At 45.4% G+C, this 22,108-nt stretch overlaps 1 protein-coding gene across 3 annotated transcripts in view; it reads left to right on the top strand.

Moving 5' to 3' along the window:
- The window catches only part of FAT1 (FAT atypical cadherin 1), a 244,376-nt gene that overhangs the window by 204,148 nt on the left and 18,120 nt on the right, over positions 1–22,108 (top strand). For all 3 annotated transcript variants that reach the window (XM_069744372.1, XM_069744371.1, XM_069744370.1), the window contains exons 19-25: positions 7,507–8,308; positions 8,474–8,599; positions 11,637–11,794; positions 14,885–15,347; positions 17,145–17,298; positions 17,377–17,487; positions 18,302–18,933. In XM_069744372.1, the coding sequence (XP_069600473.1) occupies positions 7,507–8,308; positions 8,474–8,599; positions 11,637–11,794; positions 14,885–15,347; positions 17,145–17,298; positions 17,377–17,487; positions 18,302–18,933 (2,446 nt within the window). The remainder of the gene's footprint in view (positions 1–7,506; positions 8,309–8,473; positions 8,600–11,636; positions 11,795–14,884; positions 15,348–17,144; positions 17,299–17,376; positions 17,488–18,301; positions 18,934–22,108) is intronic.

The raw sequence follows: 22,108 nt of genomic DNA, 5'->3' as shown, positions 1-22,108 counted from the left end.
TGTCATCTCTCCATTGGTCCGGTTTATGCTTGGAGCATGGTCTCTTGGCCCATAAAGGAAAAGATTGGACACGTGCTCGGCCCTCGTCAAAACGACGGATAGCACTCGTCCGATTATTACGGTCGTCTTCACGACCCCACGGAGTATGCAGTAACACTCCCCAGCTGGTAATTCCTTGTTGTCAACTTATTCAATCATTTCCAATAGGAATGACAGAGAAGTTCGTTGAAATAAGGATCCAGAATTGCCATTTCACAGGGATTAATATTTCCTAAAATAGCTGTGACCTAAGAGATGAACGATTATAGTTATGGTACGCCTACTTTGCTTCTATGATTAATCTAATCATAATTGAATTATTCATGATTTAGAGAATATAAAATTATCAGCATGCATACTTTGAAGAACATTTTACAGTTTACGTAAAGTTTTTCTAGCTTAAAAAAAGTATTGAAAAGATGTAAGTTTTGGCCACCATTTTACTCCTATTGCCAGCACTATTCTCTCCCAGTGTAAGGTGAGGGTCATATGGCTGTTTTCTCCTCCGAGAGGATCGGCTGATTGTGCTAATCAGACTCTGATCTGAGTAAGATTACAGAGTGATCAGAGGATGATCCAATTTTCTCGGATGTGGAGAATTAAAAATGTAATCTGTGGAAAATGTAGTCCCTTTAGTCGGTCCGTGAAAATCGGACTGTTCTCAGATGTCATCGAGTGTGGTCTGATTTTTTTTTTTCATGAATCCATAGACTTCATTCTGATATCGGAGTCATGTGTGCTGCAATTTTTTTTTTGCTTGGGCTACTCGGCCGAGGAAGAAATTGGACATGTGCACAGCATCATTGAATAACATAGGGACGAGTGCTATCTGGCAAAACCACGTAGAGTACTTGTCCGATATTTCCGGTTATGTGCACAAGTACTTAAGGCCCCTTCACATTTAGCGACGCTGCAGCGATACCGACAACGATCCGAATCGCTGCAGCGTCGCTGTTTGGTCGCTGGAGAGCTGTCACACAGACCGCTCTCCAGCGACCAACGATGCCGGTAACCAGGGTAAACATCGGGTAACTAAGCGCAGGGCCGCGCTTAGTAACCCGATGTTTACCCTGGTTACCATCCTAAAAGTAAAAAAAAACAAACACTAGATACTTACCTACAGCCGTCTGTCCTCCAGCGCTGCGCTCTGCTTCTCTGCTCTCCTCCTGTACTGTCTGGGAGCCGGAAAGCAGAGCGGTGACGTCACCGCTCTGCTTTCCGGCTCACAGACAGTACAGGAGGAGAGCAGAGCACAGCGCTGGAGGACGGACGGCTGTAGGTAAGTATGTACTGTTTGTTTTTTTTTACTTTTAGCATGGTAACCAGGGTAAACATCGGGTTACTAAGCGCGGCCCTGCGCTTAGTTACCCGATGTTTACCCTGGTTACCAGTGAAGACATCGCTGGATCGGTGTCACACACGCCGATCCAGCGATGTCTCCAGGGAGTCCAGCGACGAAATAAAGTTCTGGACTTTCTTCAGCGACCAACGATCTCCCAGCAGGGGCCTGATCGTTAGTGGCTGTCACACATAACGATTTCATTAACGATATCGTTGCTACGTCACAAATAGCAACGATATCGTTAACAATATCGTTATGTGTGAAGGTACCTTAAGTCCTGAGCTGCACTTTCAATTCTTCAGATTGCTGTCAAGAACTGTCAGGGTCTCTTATCATCACAAGCCTCCTAGCAGCTAGAAAGATCTATGAAAGTAGCCTGGAATAGTCACATGGTCTCTCTCTACCCTCTCTGTTTCTCTCCCTCTCTCTCTGCCCTCTTTGTCTCTCTGCCTCTCTTTCTCCCCCTCTAATTCAATTCAAATAGACTTTATTGGCAGGACCAAATACAATTAGTGTTGCCAAAGCAAGAAAAAACAAGTGTGACGGAGGGGGTCAGGGTTATGGGGATTGGATGCTAGTGAGCACAGTGTGGACTCTCTCTTTCCCTCTCTCCCCCTCCCTCACTGTCCTCCTCTCTCTCTCCCTCCGTATCACTCCTCCTCTCCCTCCCTCTTCCTCTGTGTGTCTCTTTCTCTGCCTCTCTTCCCCTCTCTCTCCCCCTCTCTACCATCTGCCCTCTCTGTCTCCCCCTCTCTCTACCCTCTCTCCCCCTCTTTCCCACGTTCTCACCCTCTTTCTCTCCCCCTCCCTTTCTCCCCCCCACTCTCCTTCTCTCTCTCCTTCCCTCTCACTCCTCCGCTCCCTCCCTCTTCCTCTGTCTTTCTCTGTCTCTCTTCCATTCTCTCTCCCTCTCTACCTTCTGCCCTCTGTCTCCCCCTCTCTTCCCTCTCTCTCCCACTTTCTCACCCTCTTTCCCTCTTTCTCTCCCCCTCCATTTCTCCCCCCTCACACTCTCTCTCTCTTCTTCTCCATTCCCCCCTCTCTCTGTTGTCCCCTCTGTTCTCCACATGTCTCGCCTCCTCTCTCTCTCTCCCTCTCTGCTTCTCCATTCCCCCCTCTCTCTCTCTCTCTCTCTCGCTCCCTCTGTCCTCCACATGTCTCTCCTCCTCTCTCTCTCTCTCCCACCCTCTCTCCTTCTCCATTCCCGCCCCTCTCTCTCTCTCCCCCTCTGTCCTCCACATGTCTCTCCTCCTCTCTCTCTCCCTCTCTGCTTCTCCATTCCCTCCTCTCTCTCCCCCCTCTGTCCTCCTCATGTTTCTCCTCCTCTCTCTCTCCCTCTCTCCTTCTCCATTCCCCCCATCTCTCTCTCTCCCCCTCTGTCCTCCACATGTCTCTCTCTCCCTCCCTCTCTCCTTCTCCATTCCCCCCTCTCTCCCCCTCTGTCCTCCACATGTCTCTCCTCCTCTCTCTCTCCCTCCCTCTCTCCTTCTCCATTCCCCCCTCTCTCTCTCTCCCCCCTCTGTCCTCCACATGTCTCTCCTCCTCTCTCTCCCTCCCTCTCTCCTTCTCCATTCCCCCCTCTCTCTCCCTCTGTCCTCCACATGTCTCTCCTCTCTCTCTCCCCCTCCCTCTCTCCTTCTCCATTCCCCCCTCTCTCTCCCTTTGTCCTCCACATGTCTCTCCTCCTCTCTCTCTCTCTCTCTCTCCCCCTCCCTCTCTCCTTCTCCATTCCCCCCCCCTCTCTCTCCCTCTGTCCTCCACATCTCTCGCCTCCTCTCTCTCTCTCTCCCTCCCTCTCTCCTTCTCCATTCCCCCCTCTCTCTCTCCCCCCCTCTGTCCTCCACATGTCTCGCCTCCTCTCTCTCTCCCTCCCTCTCTCCTTCTCCATTCCCCCCCTCTCTCTCTCCCCCCCTCTGTCCTCCACATGTCTCACCTCCTCTCTCTCTCCTCCTCTCTCTCTCCCTCTCTGCTTCTCCATTCCCTCCTCTCTCTCTCTCCCCCCTCTGTCCTCCACATGTTTCTCCTCCTCTCTCTCTCTTCCTCTCTCTCCCTCTCTCCTTCTCCTTTCCCCCCCCTCTCTCTCTCTCTCTCTCCCCCTCTGTCCTCCACATGTCTCTCCTCCTCTCTCTCTCTCTCTCCCTCCCTCCTTCTCCATTCCCCCCTCTCTCCCCCCCTCTGTCCTCCACATGTCTCTCCTCCTCTCTCTCTCTCCCTCCCTCTCTCCTTCTCCATTCCCCCCCTCTCTCTCTCCCCCCTCTGTCCTCCACATGTCTCTCCTCCTCTCTCGCTCTCCTCCTCTCTCTCCCTCTCTCCTTCTCCTTTCCCCCCCTCTCTCTCTCTCCCCCTCTGTCCTCCACATGTCTCTCCTCCTCTCTCTCTCTCTCTCCCTCCCTCCTTCTCCATTCCCCCCTCTCTCTCTCCCCCCCTCTGTCCTCCACATGTCTCTCCTCCTCTCTCTCTCTCCCTCCCTCTCTCCTTCTCCATTCCCCCCTCTCTCTCTCCCCCCCTCTGTCCTCCACATGTTTCTCCTCCTCTCTCTCTCTCCTCCTCTCTCTCCCTCTCTCCTTCTCCTTTCCCCCTCTCTCTCTCTCTCCCCCTCTGTCCTCCACATGTCTCTCCTCCTCTCTCTCTCTCTCCCTCCCTCCTTCTCCATTCCCCCCCTCTCTCTCCCCCCCCCTCTGTCCTCCACATGTCTCTCCTCCTCTCTCTCTCTGTCCCTCCCTCTCTCCTTCTCCATTCCCCCCCCCCTCTCTCTCCCCCCCTCTGTCCTCCAAATGTCTCTCCTCCTCTCTCTCTCTCCCTCCCTCTCTCCTTCTCCATTCCCCCCCTCTCTCTCTCCCCCCCTCTGTCCTCCACATGTCTCTCCTCCTCTCTCTCTCCTCCTCTCTCTCTCCCTCTCTGCTTCTCTATTCCCTCCTCTCTCTCTCTCCCCCCTCTGTCCTCCACATGTTTCTCCTCCTCTCTCTCTCTCCTCCTCTCTCTCCCTCTCTCCTTCTCCTTTCCCCCTCTCTCTCTCTCTCCCCCTCTGTCCTCCACATGTCTCTCCTCCTCTCTCTCTCTCTCTCCCTCCCTCCTTCTCCATTCCCCCCTCTCTCTCTCCCCCCCTCTGTCCTCCACATGTCTCTCCTCCTCTCTCTCTCTCCCTCCCTCTCTCCTTCTCCATTCCCCCCTCTCTCTCTCCCCCCCTCTGTCCTCCACATGTCTCTCCTCCTCTCTCTCTCTCTCTCCCTCTCTCCTTCTCCATTCCCCCCCTCTCTCTCTCCCCCCCTCTGTCCTCCACATGTCTCTCCTCCGCTCTCTCTCTCCCTCCCTCTCTCCTTCTCCATCCCCCCCCTCTCTCTCCCCCCCTCTGTCCTCCACATGTCTCTCCTCCTCTCTCTCTCTCTCTCCCTCCCTCCCTCTCTCCTTCTCCATTCCCCCCCTCTCTCTCTCCCCCCCTCTGTCCTCCACATGTCTCTCCTCCTCTCTCTCTCCTCCTCTCTCTCTCCCTCTCTGCTTCTCCATTCCCTCCTCTCTCTCTCTCTCCCCTCTGTCCTCCACATGTTTCTCCTCCTCTCTCTCCCTCTCTCCTCCCCCCCCCCTCTCTCTCTCTCTCTCTCCCCCTCTGTCCTCCACATGTCTCTCCTCCTCTCTCTCTCTCTCCCTCCCTCTCTCCTTCTCCATTCCCCCCCTTCTCTCTCTCCCCCCCTCTGTCCTCCACATGTCTCTCCTCTCTCTCTCTCTCTCTCCTCCTTTCTCTCTCCCTCTCTGCTTCTCCATTTCCCCTCTCTCTCTCCCCCTCTGTCCTGCATATGTCTCTCTCTCTCTCTCTCTCTTCCTCTCTCTCCTCCTCTCTCTCTCCTCCTTTCCCCCTTTCCCCTCGCTCTCTCTCTGTCTCTCCCTCTTCCTCCTGAACTCTGAACTTTGGACTTCCAGGAGACGTTTGTGTTTGGAGTTTCGCTCCGGACACTAACTCTCTAATACGAACCCCGAACATTTAATTTCGGGTTCACTCACCTCAACTTATAAATCAATCTGCTCTATTGCAGGTTTTACCAAACATTACGAATCCTCTTTACGTCCTTTCTGCTTCTTCTACCTGTACATTTTTTACAATCGCTCCTTCTATTCCTTAATGAAAAGTTCCCAAAAATGCCAAATGTAGCTGAAGATTGTGAGTTCTGCAGCAAACTGATGTCTGGGCAATTTCCACTAATTAATCCTAATCCCGTTCCTGAACAACTTCCTGTTGGTTTCCATAAAGGGGAATGAAATAGTGAGCGCACAGAAGACCTATTCTTCTTTTCTTCCTTTCCTCTGACCCATTGAATTCTTTCCATGCAAGTAATCTCGGATTGTCGCCAGTGAATGTTTGTTTTAAGCGCTAGCATTTGATTATGCCTCCTACTACATGACGTGCTCCTCAAACCTATTTAATTCGGATATGAGTTTACAAAAAGCGATAAAAGTTGTTTGTTCATTGAAGCAAGTAAATTTATAGACCGCGTTTCCAGCTTATTAGTTGCTTTGCGGTTGTCGACAGAGGTTAATTTACGTCTTCGTATGTCTGAGGTAAAACCTCACTGTGTCAAACCTTGCAGACGTGAAGAATTCCGTTAATAAAAAAACTTTTATAGTACATTCATCACCACGCTTACGTTAACGTAGGCTTTGTCGCCATCTAGTGGTGAAAAAGCGAACTGCTCAAGAAAAAATATTCCATTCCCGGGTATTCCACCAGGAAAAATAGATCTATTTACCATAGATAGAAAAATAATCAAAACTTAGAGTCCTCAATGGTAACTGAAAAGATGTTGACAGATGACAAACTTTCGACACTACTCTGTTTCTTCATCAGACCTAGTTTAACACAGTATACAAAGCAGGTGCAGACATACCCCTGGTGCAACCTGTAGGGGGGGCCACCTCCACCTCTAAAGAGGCAGCCAGCTTCTGTAACAGATGCATAAAGGGGTGCGTTACTGAAGTGCTAGTGGCCTATATTTCATTCTTGCTTTGTCCACCTCTGGTCTAAAGAGTCCTATACTCATACAAAGCAGGACACAAGAATCGTGCAGTTAATTAGACAATTGATGTGAAACAGAACTATCATTAAGGAAGGGGAGGGAACCGTTTTGGCAGTGCTCTTTAGACCTGATGGGCAAAATACATTAATAATAATCATCTTTATTTTTATATAGCGCTAACATATTCCACAGCGCTCTGCAGTTTGCACACATGGGTTGCAATTGTTCCCAGGCCTGGAGCTAAGGGGCCCCCAAGGTCCATATTAGGCCCCCAAGGTCCATATTAAAAGACCAATGCTATTAGGATGGGGATAATTAGGGGCTCTCTTGTAGATTTTGCATAATAACCATTTAAAAACAAGGGGCACACACTCCGAATGATAAAAAACATATGTCTTGAGGGAGTCAAATAATCCTATGAAGATCTGTAAAGTGCTAGTGCATGGTCACTGCTCCGTATAATGATCAATATCATAATGCTGGTGCTTAATCACAGGTACAGGTGCAGGCAACACTCACTGCTCAATATGTGATAATGGAAGACTCCCGCTCCTAAGTGGCGTCCACCTCGACGCGCTTTTCAGCGGTTGCCTTAATTTTGGGTGTTTTCTGTGAAATTATGTCCAATTTGTCTTTTTTTTTCTGTTTTCTTTTTGTTATTCCAATGCGCTCAAGGGAAATAAACAAGTGTATAACAAAACGTGTAATTGCAATCATTTTCTGGGAGAATACTTTTTCCATTACTGGAACAATTTCTTCTTTCCACCATGACTGTAGCTGACATAGAATTGTCTTTCAGAAATTGTGACAAACCCTCTGCTGTGTGAGTAGCACAAGGTGAAAGCGTTTTTAGCTGCTAGATATAAACATACTTTCTCCTGCCGTGACCTCATCCTTAATGATAACGTCAGCTGGTCACTTTTGGAGAGCTACAGAAAGCGTTCCTAAAGGAAGTTGTGATCATGGTGGTAATTTCCACAGATCTTTAATTTATGTCCCTATGATCCTTTATGTGTCGACTGTGTCATGTCCAGTAACATCTCATCTTTTTAATGATTTCTCTGTGCTTCATTTTACGTTTTATTTTCTTGTGACTGTAATTCTTCTCTCTGCCTCTAGGTGGCAGATAACGGTAAACCGCAACTCTCATCTGTGACAAACGTTGACGTGCGAGTAATCGAAGAGAGCATCCACCCTCCGGCCATTCTACCTCTGGAAATCTATGTGACCACACATGGGGAGGAATATGCAGGTGGCGTGATTGGGAAGATCCACGCCACAGACCAGGATGTTTATGACACTCTTACATATAGTTTAGACTCCAAAGTGGAGAATCTCTTCTCTGTTTCCAGCGCTGGAGGGAAGCTGATAGCACACAAGAGATTGGACGTGGGCCAGTATCTGCTAAATGTCAGCGTAACGGATGGGATGTTTACAACCTCAGCCGATATAACCGTCCACATCAAGCAGATAACGCAGGAGCTGCTAAATCACAGCATCACCTTCCGCTTTGCGAACCTCTCTCCAGAGGAATTCATCGGAGATTATTGGCGCAACTTCCAGAGAACCCTGAAAAACATTTTGGGTGGGCGAAAAATTGACGTTCAGATTCTTAGCCTTCAACCGTCTGATCCACCGGCAAGCCTTGACGTCCTGCTCGCTGTAGATAAACCAGGCAGCGGACATTTTGTTCCCAAACTCCTTATCCAAAAAGTAAACGCTTCAGTTGCTGAGATTGAAGACTTCAGTGGCGTCAGAATCCTTGAGGTCTACCACAAGCTTTGCGCTGATGTGGACTGTCCCTGGAGATTCTGTGATGAGAAGATCACGGTCGATGAGAATGTCATGTCAACACACAGCACTGCCCGGCTGAGCTTTGTGACACCGAGACACGCACGGAAAGCTGTGTGCTTGTGCAAAGGTAACGAAAGAGCTGTTGGGGCCATGTTAGGTTAGGCTAAGGGTTGAACTAGATGGACTTAGTCTTCCTTCAACCTTATTAACTATGATAACTAGTATTGTGACGGAATTCAGATTTATCTATCTGCTCAGTTCGAAGTCATACGTTCATCTTTTTCTCACACAGGAGGAAAGTGTCCTACTATAAACATTGTGTGTGAAGGAAACCCGTGTCCTGAGGGTATGGAATGTGTGCCTGACCCTAAAGAAGATGCATACAGCTGTGCATGCCCTGTCGGCCAGCAGTGCAGTGGTAAGACGGGAACACTGAGCTAGGTGGAGGATAATCTTGTAATATAATCATGTTTCACAAAGTGGTCTTCTGCAGGGTAGTCTTCTCAAAGAGGTGATCATTTGGAGCACTAGATATAGCCCTGTCTTGCTCCCAGGATAAGAGAGGCGACTATACAGCACAGATCTCTCTGATCACCGAGTGCTGAAGTCGTAGGAGCTCAGCACTTCTGTAAATGAGAGGGCGTCAGACTTGGAGACAGGAGATCCGTACGCGCTTACTTAGGTGTGGCAGATGAATCTTCTCCTACTACTACAGCCTACTCCTACTCCCCCAACTGCTGCAGCTTATCCCCAGAGCTTCTGAGAGGCACAAGCTGAGCCGAGCCTTTCACAGCCATCATCTGTACTCCAAATGAGTAGGTTACGATATCTGTGCAGATAAAGGCAAACAAATAGCATGAAAAGGCAGATGAATATTCTCCTTCTACTACAGCCTACTCCTACTCCCCCGACTGCTGCAGCAGCTTATCCCCAGAGCTTCCGAGAGGCACAAGCTCAGCCGAGCCTTTCACAGCCATCATCTGTACTCCAATGTGTAGGTTACGATATGGGTGCAGATAAAGGCAAACAAATAGCATGAAAAGGCAGATGAATCTTCTTCTCCTACTACAGCCTACTCCTACTCCGACTGCTGCAGCAGCTTATCCCCAGAGCTTCCGAGAGGCACAAGCTCAGCCGAGCCTTTCACAGCCATCATCTGTACTCCAATGTGTAGGTTACGATATCTGTGCAGATAAAGGCAAACAAATAGCATGAAAAGGCAGATGAATATTCTCCTTCTACTACAGCCTACTCCTACTCCCCCGACTGCTGCAGCAGCTTATCCCCAGAGCTTCCGAGAGGCACAAGCTCAGCCGAGCCTTTCACAGCCATCATCTGTACTCCAATGTGTAGGTTACGATATGGGTGCAGATAAAGGCAAACAAATAGCATGAAAAGGCAGATGAATCTTCTTCTCCTACTACAGCCTACTCCTACTCTGACTGCTGCAGCAGCTTATCCCCAGAGCTTCTGAGAGGCACAAGCTCAGCCGAGCCTTTCACAGCCATCATCTGTACTCCAATGTGTAGGTTACGATATCTGTGCAGATAAAGGCAAACAAATAGCATGAAAAAGGCAGGCGCTTGGAGACCGCTTACATACTTTTTTTTGTTTGTCTTTTACATAATTGAAGGTTAGGAGTGACAATTTATTTTTCATAACTTTTTATCTTGGAGACCATTATTAAAAAAAATAATAATAATAATCTTTCACATGGTGAACAGGCAAGCATTTACTACATGAGGAACAGCTGTCCAAATAAATTAGCAGTGTTATGTATACGGCATGATATGGATGGCATTACCTCTGCTGATGACAACGGGGCTTTTACTGGCATCACAGTGGAGTCATTGGGCGTATCTATACAGGGTGAATCAAAAAGGTTGTGGCAAAATTATAGCCTCGGTATTGAGAGCAAAACCCAAATTTATTGACATGAAAACACAATTTCCAAGTTTTAGCTACTACACGACCAATATTCAAAGTGATTTCCATTGGTGACACGGGTGATGTCTAGGCGGAAGTCCAGCTCTGTCAGACACTGGCCAGCATGTCCACGTGTTCACTGATGTGTTGTCTCTGGTCGTTCAGGTCCTGTCGCTGGAGGGACAGATACTGAGTCCTGGATTTAGCCCCAGAGAAAGAAGTCATGGGGTGTTAGATCTGCTGATGGTGGTGGCCAGCACAGCATTGGTCAATCAACCTGGGACAATGCATCACTAAGACAGTGGAGTCCAAATCCCTTTGAACATTTGTATTATACAGCTAAAACTTTGTTAGATGGTGTAACTCTTCACGTTAATACATTTGTGTTCTCTTAGTTATTAATACTGGGGCTATAAATTTGCACCATCCTTTTTAAATCCGTTTTTTTTGTAGGCGAGGAGAGAAGTTAAGCAGCTCGCCGTGTCTGATGCTCCTGCGCCCATGTCCCGCATTTGGCGCAGTACATCTCCCATATGGAAGAAATCGACGTTCGGCCGACCCTTGGAGTAATAGTGATTTCCAGCATTATTGGCACATGTTAAAATTCAGATTTAGACATAATGTGACAGATAAAAGGACATTGCTTAAGCACTTGAGTTTCAGCACGTGTCTTTGGTTACAACCATATGGCTAAGTACACGTAATTGGTGACCTTGTGTCTCTCATCATATGTCTAAGTATAGATTGTAACGTGCTAGTAAAGCTGGTAATCACTTTTATTTAAGTTCTGGACATTGTTAAAGGGGTTGTTCTATAAACAATATTGATCATCCATCCACATGATGATAAATATATGATTTGTGACAGATCCAAAAATGTAGCAGCTCAAAGTCCCCTATGTGAATGCAGAACTAGCGGGCATGTGCTGCCATCATTCCTATGGACCGTGAATGGAATATTTACATATGGGGCATGGGTCCCTATTGTGATCTGTGGGGGTCCAAGCGGTCATCCTGCGCTTAGGTGATCTACATTGTTTGAGAGAACTCCCTTAAGGCATGATTTGATGGGTCACACAATGTGCTGTGGGCACAAGTTAATGATAAGAGTACAGAGAACTGTCCAGTTGGCATCCACCATTAATTTAAGACATGTTTCCTAAAATTGTAGTAATACATAAGATGTAAGAAGACTAAAGTAGGAAAGCCATTCCTTTTTTCCGTCCTTTTTTCTGTGGGTCATTTTGGCCATGTGTTGCTGAGATTTGATAGGAATTGACTTACGTTCATTCACCTTTGGATACGGCTTTTAGGCTCGTATCCAGAAATATCGCCTATGCCCTGGGGTATAAGACCAATGAACTGGGTTACTCTTACTCATTATCAATAATACATAGTTCTCGTCGTTGATTGATTTTTCACTTTGGAGCTGGGATCGGCTGTGAGTGATGCTTATGGTGCATTAGTTGCCGTCATAGGAACACCAAATGAAATTCGCAACGCTGAAATATATTTCTGTTTTCTTCTTAGTTGCCTCATCAGTCACATTTACTGGCAGCAGCTATATAAAATACCGACTGCTGGAAAACGAGAACAAGGAAGAAATGAAACTTTCAATGAAGCTCAGAACCTATTCTGCACATGCAGTTGTCATGTACGCCAAGGAAACCGACTACAGCATTCTGGAGGTGAGTCTTCTGCCGCAGGTCGTTGTTGGAGATTAGTGTTACATTTATGTAGAATATTTTATTTTTGATGCTCCCCCTCCGATCAGCTGATTGAATGGCGCCATGCCTTATATATGTAGCAGCTGCGCCAGGTACGACGGGGATTGGTGCTGTATCCACTGGAATAAAGAAATGGCAGAACCTCAATACTAGCTGTGACCTCAGTGTAGAAATCTATCCATCCATCCATCCATCCATCCATTTATCCATCCATCCATCCATCCATCCATCCATCCATCCATCCATCCAGTTCGTTAGAGGTCTGAAATCTTTGTTAAATACATGGAGAACACACGTCTATAGCCTATGGTGGCACTGGCTCTCCTACTTGACTTTACTAAAGTTACCATAATTTCTGACCTTCTCACGCTCCTCGTGAATATTTGCATCCTAAAGTATTGTTCATTCAAGTCAGAAGTAAGATTGAGATTGTCTCCTTGACTCCATTCTACCTCTTGTAGAAAGGGCTCCTGTCTCCTTGCTAGCTAGATGTAGGGTGCCCATGGGTAGACTTAACAGCTGTGGTCCTATAGAAATGCCCTTTTTCTACTATGTTACTACTCCTATTACAAAAAGAGAAGAAACAAAGGCATTAACATTACAAATGGCTTCGTCCTTAGGGGATTGAGAAGATGTAGATTGCGGCCTTGTTGTCATTTGCCGTGAATCCGTACCCGTGTTACTTAAGCTGCCACTTTGAGAACCTGGATTATCTTGTTAATCAGCGAAGGAGCTCTGAATACTGTTCCTTCATTTAAAAAAGGAAATTTCAAGTAGAGCTGAAGGGGATTTGTAACATTCGTGATTGCAAAAGAGGACGCCATATCAATCCAGCAGTCAAAATATAGACAGTGCAATTTTGAAGCTGGCGGTGGGGGATACAATGCGACATGCCTGCTCATTGTTCTTCATCTCTGAGGCTATGACTGCTGAAGTGTTCATATGAAAATGAATTGGATTTTCTTATTTGCTCACTTGTCATTTTTCCTTTTTTTATATATAATAGGCATGAACTTGTTTGTTTGTTTTTTTTTCTGTGAATTTGCATTTCCATTATTGTGCAGGGGGAACATTTATTATTACCTGATAGCAGCGCTGCTGGAGACCTAGCCGGTGAATAAAGCGTTATTAGTTTGTGTCACGGCAGCGTTCAGTGTTGATTAGCTTTATTTACAAAAATGTGACAATGTGATTTTCCTCTGCGGATGTATATGCAGGCTCATCAAGCTCATTCACAGCCAAGTCCCATCTTCCTGACAAGTCTGACCAGTTCCTGGCGCACACAAGAGCCCGTCAGTATGGGACTTGCCGCACATGACACCGCCATCACTCTCCCTGATGCTCTTTTATAAAACATGACTTGATTGACGTTTCGTTGAATTGCTTGTTACCATTTCTGAAAAATTAGTATTCAGTGCATTGAGTGCCAGCGAGCGGAGGCTAACTCAGCGCAAAAACTGGGTTCTTCCCCAGCTGTTATATGCCAGCTACAGTACTGTGGCTATTAAGAGGTCATTGTATATCCCATATGCACTTCTGGAAATAAAGAACGTTATCTCGCAGGACCAAAAGGGACATTGGCTCCTTTACTGGTGACTCCTTAACACTACAACACAGCCCTATCCACTTAAGATGAGCAATGCCACAGATGCCTGCACAGTGAGTGGCTGGCAGTGCAGGTGATCAGTGATGGTCTCGGAGGTTAGACCTCCACCGTCCAGAATGCTATCAAATCTCCTAGCAATTTGTCGTTCCATCATTACTTGCTTTTTTTAAGAAGATTATCACACCCATATTTCTATATCAAAGAAACTGTAACCCTTTACCTTGGGACTTAAAAAATGTCTATGAAGTACTCATGTATAAGTAACATTTGTCTCTTGCTGCCTCCTCTGCTCAAATTGGGCAATCTTATCCTCCTGCTTCCAAGATATGGTAGTACGTGCACATGGTCAGTAAACGCTACGAGTTGGACACTGCGGACCTGCGCAGCATCCAACCTGCCGCATCCAGATGTTACAGCATAGTGGATGCATCCAGAGATGCCTGCAGCTTACTTGCGGAGACGGACATGCGGCACGTCTTTTCAGACCGTAGCTTGTCTATTTATCTTGCGAAGACGCAATCCTCCACCAGATAAATTTCACTTGCACAAGGGGGAGTGCGAAGGAATGTGTAAGGCTACATTCACATTAGCGTTGTGCGGGGCAGTGTCGGGGGCAGCCGCGGCGACGCATGCGTCATGCGCCCCTATATTTAACATGGGGGGTGCATGGACATGCGTTGTCTTGCGTTTTGTGACGCATGCGTCATTTTGGCGCAACTGTCAGGGCGCAGAGGACGCTGCATGATGCAGTTTTTTTCTGCGCCAAAAATCATGCAAAAATGAACGCATGCGTCACAAAAAGCTGTGTTGTGCATGCGTTTTTGCATGCGTTGTGCGTTGCGTCGCCGACGCTGCCCTGCACAACGCTAATGTGAACATAGCCTTAATGATTCCTTCCCAGCATTTCCTATCTCACAGCACAGAAAAGACAAGGGAAGCTTAGCACTTGTGTCCCCATGTCACTGACGAGGGCATCTTAGAATCGGGGAGTCCAAAACACCGATCTGAGTAGAGGAGGCAGCCACAGGTAAATAGAGGCCACCATGTATGGTGACTACACATGAGAAATGTATAGTTACTGTTCCTGGGTGGAACTCTTTGAATATCATCCATTAGTACATAATCTTTAGGAAAACATCAGTAAGATCAGGTTTTTACTTGTATCTAATTTTTTGGGTGGAAATTTTGTTTTAGATTAGACTATTTCTCTCCATCTCATACTTGGACAAGTGTTGTGATGTTTGACTCCTTGGGCAGTGGCTAAAATTGTAGGGCAAACTCCTATGAGTTTGAAAGTAAGCAAATGTGTGGAGGGGTCTTTTATGGCATCTGCATTTTAATATATACCCTTGGATCATACACAGTCATGAAGGTTTAATTTAATGTTTAGTTTGAAAAGTTTATTGAAACCTGACCTAATCCCCTGAATGTTTGCCTCCTTTTAGATTCATGGTGGAAAGTTGCAGTATAAATTTGATTGTGGCAGCGGTCCTGGCATAGTGTCTGTCCAAAGCATCCATGTTAATGATGGCCAGTGGCACACGGTATCTTTAGAGGTTGATGGTAACTACGCCAGGCTGGTCTTGGATCGTGTCCACACCGCATCCGGTACAGCACCAGGAACACTGAGGACTCTCAACCTTGACAACAATGTGTATTTTGGAGGTCACATACGTCAGCAAGGGTCTAAACATGGAAGAAATTTGCCAGTTACCAATGGTTTTCGAGGTTGTATGGACTCTGTTGTCCTCAATGGCCAGGAGCTCCCTCTTCATTCTAAGTTAAAAGGCTTGGTACATATAGAAGAATCCGTGGATGTTTCTATAGGATGTTCGCTGACCGCTGCCGATGCCTGCTCCGGCAATCCTTGCCACAATGGGGGGGTATGCTCCCTCTTGCCCAGTGGAGGTGAGTCGACTTGTATTTTTGATTACAAATGACTCAAGATATATAGCATAAATGACCTAGGAATATAGCATAACTGTGTTTATCTGTTAGTGTTATTTAATACGGCACATAAGAGGTCGTATATTCCAAAACTGCTGATTTCCAACAGTACAACATGTTCCCTTTTGTGCAGTAAAGTCTAGATGGGAAAATCTATCTTCAGTTTTTATCTAGAGCCTTGCATACGATCAGACATAAAACAACCGATTCTTCATTTTAATAGCGCTATTGTTAAAATATTAATGGGGCCACAATGCAATACTGATTTTATTTAAGGGAAGGTTGAATGAATACGGCACACGGAAAAAGATCAGTGCTGAATGCAGAAATCTGCATTTATAATGTTGTGTCCTAAGTCTTCATCCTCATCCAGAAAGAAGTAATTAATGTCACTGACCATATGTTTTATAAAATATTGACTCATGTTGTGTGTGATATTTCTGTAGCGTACTAAAGAGGCTTTTAGCAGGACTGACATTTTTGTTAGACAAGAGGCATTTTTCAGTAAAGGGCAGAATATGGCTGGTTGTGTCGAACCCCTTACCACCATTGACAACTTATTAGGATACATTGATTGTAACATCTGATTTCTTGCTAGATATAGATATTGGATTTTCAGATCACATTAACAGCGGGTATCCATTCACTTTAGAAACATGTTTTCGATTTGCTTTATATGAGGGGGTTTCTCCCTGACCTTCCTTCTATGGTTAAGAATCAGGACTTTATTCTCTGTGCCTCCATGTTTCTTACTTCTTTCTACTGTAGAACCTCCAATTATTTTCATCTTCTCTCCTCGTGACCCACAATTAAAAGGGAATCTGTCAGCAGGTTTTTGCGGCCTCATCTAAGAGCAGCCTGATGTAGGCAAATAGAAGCTGAATCCAACAATATATCACTTAGATTACTGGGTGCAGCCATACTGATACAATCAGAGCTTTTAGATTTAGCAATGCAGCAGAGCTGAGAAACCAAACCACGCCCACACCAGGCTCTCGATGTACGAAGTCCATAGACAGTGAGCTGCCTGTCACAGGAGGGGGCGTTGCTGGTCCAGGAGGCAGGAGCTGATGGGTCCTAACATTAATAAGCCCCTGGTGCTAAAACAATCATTCCAAGCAAACAAAACTTCTCTGAAATCTGTGTTTTAACCCCTACAGCATGATGTTTTCAGCTTAAATTCCATTTAACATCTTAAACACCTTACCCCCCTCCAAAAAAATGGGAAGGTGGTAATGTCACTAACATTGCTGGATTACAGTTGTGCTTGCTTCTTGGTGCTCTAGGGTAGAAGAGGGGGTAATGATTTATTCCGAAGTGGTACCTGTATATTAGGAGGGTTGTACCAAAAAAATAAAGGGCATTATATACTGTCCACCACAGTGACGTAACAAGGCGCCAATACAGTTTAATTTGGATGTCTTGTACCACAGTTCATATACAGCACAAGTACATTTATTGTGGAATCTGCTATGTGCCTGGTGTCTTACATGTGTAAGGTCTTTCATTTCTGCCCCTTAACATCCTTATACACAATTTAGCCAGCTGTACACGTTAGTAGAAGTTATTCTAATTTCCACACTATAAAGGATGTCTATTGTAGGTTTTGGTTCAAGCAAGATCAATGTTATCTTGCTAAAAAGTGCGTCCTGTACTAAAAAGAAACAAAGAAAAAAAAAACAAATTGCCTTCTTCCTGTAATATCCCTATCTATATGTCAGTGACCCCTGTTCACCCGTTGTTCATGTTTGTTCTCAGGTTACTACTGTAAATGTACATCAATGTTTATGGGCACACATTGTGAGATTGCCATCAATCCCTGTGCCACCAACCCCTGCCTCTATGGTGGAACATGCATTGTGGTGAAGGATGATTATTTCTGCAAATGCAGAGGGGAATACAGCGGCGAGAGGTGAGTGGTAATTGTGACTGATTTTGTCCTAGAAACATAACACGTCATGAAAGATACATAAATGTCTTTGTGTTGCAGGTGTCAGCTGGGTCCATACTGCAAAGATAATCCTTGCAGGAATAGTGGTAAATGCATAGACAGTTTAGATGGTCCAGTATGCGAATGTGAATCGGGTTTCCATGGAGAAAGGTATAGATTTTAATTACGGATTTTTAGGTTATCTAGTTTTTGCATATTGTTTAAATGCAGACCTAACAGCACCCCTGACTCGTCTGTTTCAGGGAACACATTCCCTATGAAATAACAATTTTGGAGCGCCTATTCTTACAAAATACCAATTTGTGCTGTTTTTCATTTTTACTAGAAATTTAGGAATAATTTGACAACTTGATGTTCAAAATTCTGCGTAAGCAGGCTGCTCTTCAGATGTATGCTGAGAGATCTGGAATAGATCTGTCGCGTAGGCTGCCATTGTTCTCGGCAGCACAGGATGACGTGCTGCTGAGAGAGGTGAACTTGTGCAGTGATCATGTCACCCGATGAAAGCTCATTTTGCTCATTTATTGGGGGATCAGCAGCCCTTTTGGACTGCACGAATATTGTGAAACGAGCATTCCTAAGAAGGCGAATTCATGATAATCTCGCAGTGTAAATGGACCTAAGTTTATTGCTCTGACCACTCAGAAATCATGCAATTTTACAGTACTTTACATTTACTCCTTAATGTGATTTTACAGATCTAGAAGATGGCGTTTTATAAGCTCGTTTGCATAACTCTGAATTACACCATTCAATAATATTTGCCTGCAGGCGGCTTTTTCATATATATTTCTGTATGGAGCCACTTGCCATTACTGTAGTCATCAGTCGCAGTCAATGTGACATTTAAAAAAGAAACCTCCACACAAGCCATCGTCTAATGTCAAAATATTCTGCACAATTTACGTGACCACGTTCCTAACCAATAACAGTGATTTATCTCGACTCATTTTCATATTTGTAGGTGCATTGGTGACATTGATGAATGCCAGGAGAACCCATGTTCTAATGGAGCCCTTTGTGAAAATACCTACGGTTCCTACAACTGTACCTGCAGTGCTGGATATGGTGGAAAGCACTGTACGGAGATTGCCATGAATAAATATGTCTCCACCTCCTGGAATATTGGCCTGGCTGAGGTCATTGGGATTATTGTCTTCGTAGCAGGGATTTTCTGTGTTGCTGTATTCTTTGTTGTCTGCCGATTAGTAGTCCGTAAAAAGAAAAAGAGACGGCAAGAGTCGGAAGACAAACACTCCGGGACTACTTCAGCATTTTTACAGAGACCATTTTTAGATTCTAAAGTGAACAAGAATATCTACTCTGATATTCCGCCCCAGGTGCCGGTCAGGCCCATATCCTACACTCCAAGCATTCCTAGTGACTCTAGAAATAACCTGGATCGAAACTCCTTTGAGGGATCCACCATTCCAGAGCATCCAGAGTTCAGCACTTTCAATCCGGACTCTGTGCATGGACATAGAAAGGCAGTAGCCGTGTGCAGCGTTGCTCCAAATCTGCCACCTCCTCCTCCATCCAATTCTCCATCTGACAGTGACTCCATACAAAAGCCAAACTGGGATTTTGACTATGATGGTGAGTATGTATGTTATTTTACAAATTTCATAGACTTATTTTCTGTGCAATTGCTAGTTATACCAAATTGGCCTCCTTATCTAACTCGATAATGAGACTGTTAACATCCATATATCCGAATTCATGTCAATTCCTAAGAGATGACTGTAGATGCGCAATTCTTAAGCATTGGAGTTATGGAACTATTTGAGACTGCAATAGTGAGGACTGTATGCAAAGGCCTCAATGCTCCATTAAATTATATTCAGAAAGTGTCTATTGTGAAGTGCTCTCCTGCTTAGATGATGGGGCCAGAGGTGGGCCCATTGCCTACAGCCAAACCACCTTGAACACGCACGATCTCGTCAGAGGTGGGCCCATAAGGTTCCAATAATTAAGATGAGAATGCCCTTTTAAGCTGGACTAAAGCAATGCATTGATTGGGATATATTCTATAGCTCCAAATAATAAAATCAGGGCATATGTCCTGCCTGCCAACAGATAGTTATTTATGAGAAAAAAATGATATAATATTGGTAAAAAAAGTGAAGAATTCTAGTGCATTAAAGGTTTTAAATACACTTGTAAAAGAAATGAGGGAAGTCTTTTAACTAGGTCATGCCTTATGTGTCGTCAGTTATAAGACCCCGTGTATATAGGATGAAAGAGAAGAAACAATACAAGACACAACATATATAATTGGTATGATCGACCAGCTTCATCAGTCATCTTCCGTTAGATAGCCCCAGAGGGTTTCCACACAGGATGTACGCTGGTTCTTAGCTCTGAAAGGTTACGTGACTATACAGGGCCTTCTTCATTCCTTCATATCAGTCTTCTCTGCTTTGTGGCATCTCAAAATGTATAAAGCTGTCCAAGTTAGACTTATCTTATTCAATACTAAGTTGCAATCCGTTTTTTCCTCTCCAAGCTAAAGGCATTTATGTAATGCTGATTACAACTACACTATGATTTTAGCAATCTGGGTTTATGGTTTAGAAAACATTTCTGTTGAACTGCTATGCACATGAACCACGCGTGCGCGGGAACGAGTAGCTGGAGTGAAGCTGTTCATCAGTGTCTGGCACGTTCTACAGATTGTGACTGACATCTGTATCAGGACCTTACGGTGCATGCACAACCCCCGAGGAATGAAGGCGCTTGCACCAGGTACTGCACAGGAGAGGCAGGTCAGTGAAAGAAGAGTGACATGCTGGAGTATCTAAAGAGGAATAACCTCATGACCCAGTATCAGCATGGGTTTACTAGGGACCGTTCATGTCAGACTAATCTGATTAATTTCTATAAAGAGGTAAGTTCTGGACTGGACCAAGGGAACCCAGTGAACATAGTGTATATGGACTTTTCAAAAGCTTTTGATACGGTGCCACACAAAAGGTTGATACATAAAATGAGAATAATGGAGATAGGGGAAAATATGTGTAAGTGGGGTAAGAGCTGGCTCAGGGATAGGAAACAAAGGGTGGTTATTAATGGAGCACACTGTGGGGTACCACAGTGGCAGGATTGGGCCCTCTTCTTTTTAACATATTTATTAATGACCTTGTAGGGGCCATACAGAGCAGAATTTCAATATTTGCAGATGACACTAAACTCTGCAGGGTAATCAATACAGAGGAGGACAATTTTATATTACAGGATGATTTCTGTAAACTAGAAGCTTGGGCTGATAAATGGCAAATGAGCTTTAATGGGGATAAATGTAAGGTCATGCACTTAGGTAGAAGTAAAAATATGTATAACTATGTGCTTAATTCTAAAACTCTGGGCAAAACCGTCTATGAAAAAGTCCTGGGAGTATGGGTGGATGACAAACTCACATTTAGTGGCCAGTGTCAGGCAGCTGCTACAAAGGCAAATAAAATAATGGGATGCATTAAAAGAGGCATAGATGCTCATGAGGAGAACATCATTTTACCTCTATACAAGTCACTAGTTTGACCACACTTAGAATACTGTGCACAGTTCTGGTCTCCGGTGTATAAGAAAGACATAGCTGAACTGGAGCGGGTGCAGAGAAGAGCGACCAAGGTTATTAGAGGACTGGGGGGTCTGCAATACCAAGATAGGTTATTACACTTGGGGATATTTAGTTTGGAAAAACGAAGGCTAAGGGGTGATCTTATTTTAAAGTATAAATATATGAGGGGACAGTACAAAGACCTTTCTGATGATCTTTTTAATCATAGACCTGAGACAGGGACAAGGGGGCATCCTCTACGTCTGGAGGAAAGAAGGTTTAAGCATAATAACAGATGTGGATTCTTTGCTGTAAGAGCAGTGAGACTATGGAACTCTCTGCCGTATGATGTTGTAATGAGTGATTCATTACATAAATTTAAGAGGGGACTGGATACCTTTCTTGAAAAGTATAATGTTACAGGGTATATACACTAGATTCCTTGATAAGGTGTTGATCCAGGGAACTTGTCTGATTCCAGTATGTGGAGTTGGGAAGGAATTTTTTTCCCCAGTGTGGAGCTTACTCTTTGCCACATGGTTTTTTTTGCCTTCCTCTGGATCAACATGTTAGGGCATGTTAGGTTAGGCTATGTCAATCACTGACCGGAGACAAGTGACGGACGGGGAATAGGGAAAACAGGCAGCAGAGCACTTTCATCTTATTCAACAATAAATTCCTCTAAACCATAAGCCCAAGTTTCTTAAAGGGAATCTGTCACCTAATTTTGGCCCTATAAACTGCGGCCACTGCCATCAGGGGCTTATCTACAGCATTCTGTAATGCTGTAGATAAGCCACCGATTTAACCTGAATGATAAGAAAAGCAAGTTAGATTATACTCACCCAGGGGCGGTCCCGATGCGGTCCAATGGGCGTCGCAGGTCCGGGTCCTGCGCCTCCCATCTTCATACGATGACGTCCTCTTCCTCTCGCGGCTCTGGCGCAGGCGTACTTTATCTGCCCTGTTGAGGGCAGAGCAAAGTACTGCAGTGCGCAGGCGACAGGCCTCTCCGACCTTTTCCGGCACCTGCGCACTGCAGTACTTTGCTCTTCCCTCAACAGGGCAGATAAAGTACGCCTGTGCAGGAGCCGCGGCAGGAAGCATAGAAGAGGATATCATCGTATGAAGATGGGAGGTGCCAGACCCAGACCTGCAACGCCCATTGCACCGGGACCGCCCCACATCGGGACCGCCCCTGGGTGAGTATAATCT

This window comes from Ranitomeya imitator, chromosome 1, assembly GCF_032444005.1.
Source record: "Ranitomeya imitator isolate aRanImi1 chromosome 1, aRanImi1.pri, whole genome shotgun sequence".
Classification (NCBI taxonomy): Eukaryota; Metazoa; Chordata; class Amphibia; order Anura; family Dendrobatidae; genus Ranitomeya; species Ranitomeya imitator.
This window is presented reverse-complemented; position numbering and strand designations above follow the sequence as displayed.